The sequence below is a fragment of the Osmerus eperlanus genome, chromosome 16 (genome assembly GCF_963692335.1).
Source record: "Osmerus eperlanus chromosome 16, fOsmEpe2.1, whole genome shotgun sequence".
Lineage (NCBI taxonomy): Eukaryota > Metazoa > Chordata > Actinopteri > Osmeriformes > Osmeridae > Osmerus > Osmerus eperlanus.
Window position 1 is genome coordinate 15,201,987 of NC_085033.1, and position 8,874 is coordinate 15,210,860.

Sequence of the window (8,874 nt, forward strand, 5' to 3'; positions counted from 1 at the left end):
TAGAACACAACACACATACACACTCGAATACGCAATCACAACACACACACTGACACACACCCCCAAACACATAATCCCTTTTTTGTAACAAAACACTTATAGCCACAAACTACAATACAGGACACTGTGTGTGTGTGTGTGTGTGTCTGTGTGTTGTAATTGTGTATTTGAGTGTGTGTGTGTGTCTACATGCAGTAGTTATTATATAACTTTAGTTTGGTTGCTTCCCAATTAACACACAGTAACACACAGAACATCAGGAAATAAATGTTTATTGATCTAAACCCATCAGCCAGTGGATGTAGTGTCTACCAGGTGATAAGGAGGAGGTCTGGGTCCCAGAGGAACGGTCAGGTCACACTCAGTCAGAAACCCATCAGACACTAAAACAACAACACACACACCAGACTGTCCTCGACATCGCAGACACACACACACACCAGATAGGCGCTTCCTGCTGTCAGGTGGTCAGGATAAGATAAGGTAATATAAGAGAATGGCTGGACGGCAGGTGGTCTAACAAGGTCTAGAATGCCTCTCAAAGTTCTAGAATGACTTTCAGAGTTCTAGAACGCTTCTCAGAGTTCTGGAATGCCAGTGATTTCTATCAGTCCTAGAATGTCAGTGATATTTCAGTTCTAGAAAGTGAGATCTTTCAGAGTTCTGGAATGTGGATGAATCTTAACAAATCTGGAATGTAGGAGTTCATACGAAGCAAAAAGCTGATAAGATGGCACATTATATACAATACCACCCTGGTAGCAAAATACTGACCCTCTAGTTCAAGAGCAGAAGAGAAGTACAAGATTAAAACAAGTCAAACGTGCTTATAAAAGAGTAGCAAGGAGATTAAAGGTCTTGCTCTGCAAACAACATCAACATTCTCACAACCACGTTATATACAGTGGAGAGAAGCCAACTCTACTTCACTACAAACTGCACGTCCAGGTGGACACACAGCACCTGGACACAGCCTCTTTCACACCCTGGGGGTGGGGGGGGGTATGTAGCTGGGACTGGTTAGGGGAGGTTGGGGCAGGGTGGTGATGGGGGGTAGGGGGGCCAGAGGGGGGCGTGGGGTCAGTCTAGTAGTGCCTCTCCTCTCCATAGAGCCCCCTGTACTGTTGGTGATTCTTGTACCCCCCTTCCTCCTCCTCCTCCTCCTCATCTTCCTCCTCCTCCTCGGGGCCGTTGCCGTGGTGACAGCGAAGCTCCGCCTGGTATTCGCTGTCGCTGACCTCCGAGCCGTTGGTGGCCGGCGTGCCCAGGCTGCCGTTGCCGCGGTAACCGGTGGTGGGGGAGGGGGAGGCGGCGGTGGGGGAGGCGGGGGAGGAGGGGGAGGAGGAGGGGCAGTACTTGGGGTCGTAGACCTGCCTGCCCAGCCCGTACACGCTCATCCCGCTCTGGGACGCCAGCTTGTTGGTGCCCATCTGGAGGGAGATGGTGGAGCTGTCCAGCGGCTGCAGAGCCGTCTTGTGGTCAAACACGCCTCGCCGGGTCCCTGGGGCCGACATACCTGCCTGGGGGTGGGGGGGGGGGGGTTAGGACCTGGGGGGACAATACTGTGTGTGTGCGTGTGTGTGTGCATCTCTGCTAGTGTGTGTGTGTGCATCTCTGCTAGTGTGTGTGTGTGTGTGCATCTCTGATAGTGTGTGTGTGTGTGCATCTCTGCTAGTGTGTGTGTGTGCATCTCTGCTAGTGTGTGTGTGTGTGCATCTCTGCTAGTGTGTGTGTGTGTGTGCATCTCTGCTAGTGTGTGTGTGTGTGTGTGCATCTCTGCTAGTGTGTGTGTGTGTGTCAGACCTGGCTGGCCCCCTTGTTGGTGCCCATCTGGAGGGAGATAGTGGTCTGGTCGTAGGGCTTGTCTGTCTGGGATCTGGGGTCGTACAGGTGTCTCCTCGTCCCGTACGCTGTCATACCCGACTGGCTCGCACACTGGTTGGTCCCCATCTGGTACACACACACACACACGCACACCCACACAGGGACAGACATACTCAGACCCAGTACGATGACACACCATCCAGTATGTGTGTGTGTTCCTGTGTGTGTCTGTGTGTGTTTGTCATTCTACCTGAAGTCCGATGACACACTGTCCAGACTTGAGCTTGTCCTCGTCAAAGTGGCATGTCCTCTTGTCGGAGTACTTCACCCCGATGTCTATACTGCTGCCTGAACCCCTGGTCTTATCCTGCACACACACACACACACACACAGATACACGTTACCTGCATGTCTATACTGCTGCCTGGACCCCCAGTCTCATCCTGGGAGAGGAACACACCTACCATGCTGGCCAGGGCCAGTAGTGTGCTCTGGACCTGGGTCATGTTGCCGCTCTCAAACAGGTCGTTGGCCTCGAAGATGTCATGAGGTTTCACCCCGAACCTGATGATGGACCTGATGAAGTTCCCCAGGTTCTCCAGCTGAAACAGGATCCTCTGTGTTACCATGCTGTGTGTGTGTGTGTGTGTATACAGTATGTGTGTGTGTATACAGTATGTGTGTGTGTATACAGTGTGTGTGTGTGTGTGTGTGTTTTACCTTGTGCCAGTTGAGCTGGGTGTGATGTATCTTCTTGACAGAGCCAGGCTGCAGTTTGTTTATCAGCCTGCAGGGGGCAGTAGAACACACTCAGTCTTGGGAGCCACTGGGAGCAACCGTTATGTTGCTCCAAGTGTTATTTTACTAGAGTATTATTTCTAACTCTCTCTTTCTCACTCTCTCTCTCTCACACACACACACACAAAGTGGGGTCCTACTCGCAGAGGATGACTCCGTCCCTCAGGCCTCTCTGGAAGCTGTCTCCGATGGGCATCCCGGTCACCTCCTCTATCCAGAACCTCAGCTCCTCCTCCTTCTGGACGTCATACTTCAGAGCAATCTGCCGAGGGAGGGGGGAGGGAGAGAGGGGGGGGGAGGAGAGAGGGTGGGGAGGAGAGAGAGAGAGAGAGAGAGGGGGGGAGGAGAGAGAGGGGGGGAGGGAGAGAGAAAGGGGGGGAGGAGAGAGAGAGAGAGAGGGGGGGAGGAGAGAGAGAGAAAGAGGGGGGGAGGGGGGGGGGAGAGAGAGAGAGAGAGAGGGGGGAGGGGGGGAGAGAGAGAGAGAGAGGGGGGGAGGGGGGGAGAGAGAGAGAGAGTCAAGACATTGAAGCCTCAAAGCTTCCTCGGCCTGGGCTGGGAGCCAACTACGGTCATGGAGACAGGAAATGACACGGAGCTTTGACCTCATCCTGAACCCCGAGGCTGGATAACCTCTGCACAGGATCTCCTGGAGAACCTGACTGACGTTCTCCACCAACTACACGCTCTCCTCTCCTATTCTGTCAGTCTTAGAGTTCTCCTGAACAACAGCGGTGGTTCTCCATGCCTCTTCTACCTCCAAACACAGATTTCCCGCTGCAGTAGAAACTACTGTCAGATGTGTGTCTGTCTGATTGACTAAACAGGTTGGCAAACTGGCTGGTTGTCTGACTGGTTGTTTAACTGGCTGATACTGGTGACATACACACCACACACATACACACACAGACCTCCCCACCGGGCCCACAAAATTCACATCACCATGACTAAGACTGGATTACCACACTGGCAATGTGCGGTCAGAACAGCCTCTATTCAAGGTCCCTGTGTGTGTGTGTGTGTGTGTGTTGTTGAGTAAGAGTTGTGTGTTTAGGGGGGAGGTCAGGGGTAGAAGTTAAAGAGATCTCTCGTCTGCAATTCATTAATCCACACACACACAGTTGCACACACACGCGAATAAGCTGCAGGTTTTCCAGGTTAAGAGTCATCTGTCTCAGTCCCCACTCTCTCGACACACACACACAGCGCACACACAGACACAACGCACACACACAGCAATTTGAAAGAGTCATACAGCTCATCCATCGCCCACACGTTAGGCCTGACTGAACCTCCAGGTGTGAGAGAGAGAGAGAGAGAGAGAGAGAGAGAGAGAGAGAGAGAGAGAGAGAGAGAGAGAGAGAGAGAGAGAGAGAGAGAGAGAGAGAGAGAGAGAGAGAGAGAGAGAGAGAGAGAGAGACTCTTGACTCACAGCAGGACTACAAAGACCAAAAGTCTTCAGCCTTCTTTCAAGTCGCTAAAGAGGGAACAACTGATGTCATGTTCCTCAGAGCTTTCACCATTAACCCTGGGTCAGGGGGTCAGGGGTCATGGGGGAGGTTGGGGAAAGTGACTCACACTAAAGATACTAACACTGTAGGCTTCACCAGGGGGTTCACAACAGTGAGACACACAAACCCACACAAAGAGTTTCACATGGGAGAGGAGTGGATCACAGAGAGAGGAGAGACCATAGGGGAGGGAAGGACAGAGAGAGGAGAGACCATAGGGGAGGGGAGGAGAGAGGAGGGGAGGAGAGAAGGGAGGAGAGAGAGAGGAGGGGAGAGAGGAGGGGAGGAGAGAGGAGAGGGGGGGAGGACAGAGAGAGGAGGGGAGGACAGAGGAGAGGGGAGACCATAGGGGAGGGGAGGAGAGAGGGGGAAGACAGGGAGAGGGGGGAGGACAGGGAGAGGGGGGAGGACAGGGAGAGGGGGGAGGACAGGGAGGAGGACAGGGAGAGGGGGGAGGACAGGGAGAGGGGGGAGGACAGGGAGAGGGGGGAGGACAGGGAGAGGGGGGAGGACAGGGAGGAGGACAGGGAGAGGGGGGAGGACAGGGAGAGGGGGGAGGACAGGGAGAGGGGGGAGGACAGGGAGAGGGGGGGAGGACAGGGAGAGGGGGGAGGACAGGGAGAGGGAGGAGGACAGGGAGAGGGAGGAGGACAGGGAGAGGGGGGAGGACAGGGAGAGGGAGGAGGACAGGGAGAGGGGGGAGGACAGGGAGAGGGAGGAGGACAGGGAGAGGGGGGGAGGACAGGGAGAGGGAGGAGGACAGGGAGAGGAGACCATAGGGGTGGGGAGGGTTCCAGTAGACAATAGTTTCAGTGTTTTAGAACCTGAAGGAAACGAGGGAGGACATGTCAACTGTTTATTGATTCATCTTTTCCTCTGAACCCTCTCCTCCTCCTCTACCCCCTCTCCCCTATCCTCCCCTACCCTCTCCTCCCCCTCTCCTCCTCCTCTTTCCCCTCCCCGTCCCCTCTCCTCCTCCTCTTCGCCCTCCCCTCTCCTCTTTCCCCTCCCCTCATCTCCTCTCCCCCCTCCTGTCGACAGTGATAACATTTCCTGGTGGATGTGTGGAGGATAAAGAGAACCATCTGGACGATATAAAAAAGCTAAGAAGAGAGAGTGAAGAGGGTATGGAGGGAGATATGAGAGGTACAGGAGACAGACAGGAGAGGTACCTGAGAGAGACAGGAGAGGTACATGAGAGAGACAGGAGAGGTACATGAGAGAGACAGGAGAGGTACATGAGAGAGACAGGAGAGGTACCTGAGAGAGACAGGAGAGGTACATGAGAGAGACAGGAGAGGTACCTTGAGAGAGACAGGAGAGGTACATGAGAGAGACAGGAGAGGTACCTGAGAGAGACAGGAGAGGTACAGGAGAGAGACAGGAGAGGTACCTGAGAGAGACAGGAGAGGTACATGAGAGAGACAAGAGAGGTACCTGAGAGAGACAGGAGAGGTACAGGAGAGAGACAGGAGAGGTACATGAGAGAGACAGGAGAGGTACATGAGAGAGACAAGAGAGGTACCTGAGAGAGACAGGAGAGGTACAGGAGAGAGACAGGAGAGGTACCTGAGAGAGACAGGAGAGGTACCTGAGAGAGACAGGAGAGATACATGAGAGAGACAGGAGAGATACATGAGAGAGACAGGAGAGATACATGAGAGAGACACGAGAAGTACATGAGAGAGACAGGAGAGGTACATGAGAGAGACAGGAGAGGTACCTGAGAGAGACAGGAGAGAGACAGGAGAGGTACCTGAGAGAGACAGGAGAGAGACAGGAGAGAGACAGGAGGGCCCTGTAACACTGTTGGAGGAGACAGAGGAGGGTGTGTCAACTCAGTCCCAGAGGGAGGGGGAGGGAGGGAGGGGAGTGAGCATGGAGGCAGGGGAGGGAGGGTGTCAGCACTATTCAGATATGAACAACATCTGCCTTCCTGACAGAACAAACACCAGAGAGATGCTGTAAGGGCAGATACACAACACACACGTGCAAAAAAGCACATTCACAATGATCACACATGCACATGCTACCTATACACACACGCCATCTACACACACACACACACGCACACACACACACATGCTATCTACACACACATGCTACACACACACACAGGCCCCTGGTCTATTTTGGGTCCAGAGGCTAAGGATCAGCAGTTCTCAAGGTCTTATCAGGTTATCAGACCGGACCAGTAGCACAGGCTACATGAGCACATGCTACAGCAGAAACAGGCTACAGCAGAACGGCAGGTAGAGGGTGGGAGGGGGGCGGCAGACCCCCCAGGCCCCCTTGTGGCTACGCCCCTGCTCTAGAGAGACCAGACACCCCTCTGTGTCTGGTCTCCACCCCCCCCCACCCTCCACCCCCATCTCCCTTTCTCCCCCTCTCTCTCTGTCTCTCTCTCCCTAAGGACAGAGGTCACTCTACCAAACAGAGGTTTCATATCACAGACAGGACCTAGTCAATCAGGTCAAATCCCTTCCAACCCAGTGGCATCAGGAAATGAATTATTGACAGAGTTGCTATGGAGTTGCTATGGAGGGCCGACCCCCTCCAGACCATAATATCACTCAGAAAGACCATAATAACCCGCTGATCACTTCCTGGAAAAACATTTCTAAGTGTTGTCTCATGTTACTATGCCAACCGCAATGTGGGAAAGAGGAGCAGGGAGAAGAGAGGAATACTCCTCTTTTACTCCTCCTCTCTCTTCTCCCCCTCTCTCTACCCCCCCCCTCTCTCTCTCGCTCTCTCTCTCTTCTCCTCCTCTCTCCCCCTCTCTTCTCCTCCTAGCACCAGCCATGACGGCAGAGAATCAGAACAGTAGAACAGAGAGGAGAACTCTAGAACTAAAATTGTAGAACCGCCAGAACACTCCAGAACTACAACATGGAAGTCAGCCTTCAGTGGGTCGGTAAGGGCTGGCACTGCAGACCTCCTGGCATTCACCATGGAAAATCCCTCTCCCCCCCTCTCTCTCTTTCTCCCTCTCTCCATCTCTCCCCCCTCCCTCTCTCTCTCTCTCTCTCCATCACTTGTTTCTCTGTGTCTGTGCGTGTCTGTGTTTCTCTCTCTGTCTGTCTCTCCTCTCAATTTCTAGTTCTTTCTTTGCCTGTCTCAATGTCTCTATTGATCTGTTTTCTCATCTGTGTGTCTCCTGACAGACTGTTTCTCTCCCCCTGTTTCTCTCACAGTCCCCAGAAAGACTGTCTCTCTCTCTCTCTGCAGACAGACAGTCTGAACATCCTTATGAAGACATTAAGCAGGACCAGTGACTAGTAACCAGTCCAGCTGGTTACCATGGTGAAGTGGAGGGGTGGGGCTTGAAAAGGAGGCAGACTGACCACCATGAACCAGCATGTGTTTCTACACACACACACACACACACACACACACACACACACACACACACACACACACACACACACACACACACACACACACACACACACACACACACACACACAGAAGAGATGGATATACACTGCACACACAGCGGCCCCTTCACCCTCACGTGTGAGGCTCCGCCCCCGGTGTCAGGGTAACAAAGCCATGGCTTTGCCGCTGCCATTCATCACCTCCAACTTTCATCTCCCTCTCTTTAGACCCCGCGGCGCTCGAGACCCAAACACCGACCGCGACAGAAGGTCTCGTGCGGGTGACATTTACAACCATCGCTGGGCTCCTTGTTGCGCAATAACCACCATGTAGCACTAGTGAAAAAAATACAGAACGTTATCTTTTTTGTTCAAACTTTTTTTTCAACCTTGATTGTAGGGGTATTTTTCTCATACTAGCTCACGTACCGCTCCAAGTTCTAGACTGTGTCAGCTGTATCCGTTGACTTGTACGCCAGTGGAGCTGTGAGCGTTAGTATTGATGTCGTTGTAAGTAGACAATCACACATTCATCACCCACACAATGACCCGTCTGACCAGCGTGAGCTTTGGGGTCTGTTTGGACGGACTTGTGGCACAACATCGACTTAGCGTGACTCGGTACAGGACTGAAAATCAGGGCGAAATTACCAACAACCCAACACAGGCGAAGGTTGTGGCGTATATTATTCAATGTTCTGTTAAAAACGACATTCAAACCTCTTCGGCAATGGAGGCCCTTCTCTTACCTTGTTTCTTAACTCTGCCGTCAGTCCGTAAACGGGTCCCTTGTTAAACTGAGTCATTTTCCCGTTTTAAGTCAGTCGGTTTGCAACTAAAAGTTGCGTTTTCTTTGGTGTCTTTTTTGTTACAGAGGTGCAAGTTTCGTGAGCATGCGTAAAAAGAGACAGGTTAAATCCGTCTGGTTCACCCGTAACCGAAAAGTGCAGCTCGCGAGGCTAAGTACAGATGGGTAAAACGAAAAGCGTTTGCTCAGAAAAGTTCTCTCGCGCTGCGAATCTTCTTCTCGACCAAAAAAAAAGGATCCAAGGTCCTCTGCCGAGGATCCTTGGTCCTCGGCAGAGGACCAAGGATTGTCCAATCAGCATGCGCGGTGGCTTTCCAGGCGTCACTAGGTAAGGGCTTTTTCGGTCCTACTGTATAACCGAGTATCATCCCGGTGTGCACGAGTGTAAGAACATGTTCACTCAGACACTTCCAACGAGACGTAGCCTACTGGGGGGATTTGAACCCCCCGATCTCTTGATCTGCAGCCAAACGATCTACCTCAGTTATAGCCATAACCATTAAGAAAGTTAAAAATGCCTGTTACAAATCGAGAGGCGTTATTGGGAAAACCTCCA

General features: G+C 52.6%; 1 protein-coding gene across 1 annotated transcript; it reads right to left on the reverse strand.

Moving 5' to 3' along the window:
- Positions 1–258: 258 nt before the first annotated feature.
- Positions 259–8,565, reverse strand: LOC134037102 (calponin-3-like). Its single transcript, XM_062482418.1, has 7 exons — positions 8,260–8,565; positions 2,763–2,884; positions 2,545–2,611; positions 2,289–2,426; positions 2,075–2,191; positions 1,804–1,950; positions 259–1,520 (listed from the first exon to the last, which is right to left on the reverse strand). Exons 1-7 carry the CDS (start codon positions 8,314–8,316, stop codon positions 1,086–1,088), a joined length of 1,083 nt encoding a protein of 360 aa, XP_062338402.1. The 5' UTR covers positions 8,317–8,565; the 3' UTR covers positions 259–1,085.
- Between the last annotated feature and the right edge of the window lie 309 nt (positions 8,566–8,874).

Excerpts from the sequence above, each read along its gene's own strand:
- LOC134037102 (XM_062482418.1), bottom strand. The coding sequence starts at position 8,316 with ATGACTCAGTTTAACAAGGGACCCGTTTACGGACTGACGGCAGAGTTA. Across the intron at positions 2,192-2,288 it reads TACTGGCCCTGGCCAGCATG|GATAAGACCAGGGGTTCAGG; the intron begins GTAGGTGTGTTC and ends GTGTGTGTGCAG. Across the intron at positions 1,521-1,803 it reads CCAACAAGGGGGCCAGCCAG|GCAGGTATGTCGGCCCCAGG; the intron begins GTCTGACACACA and ends CCCCACCCCCAG.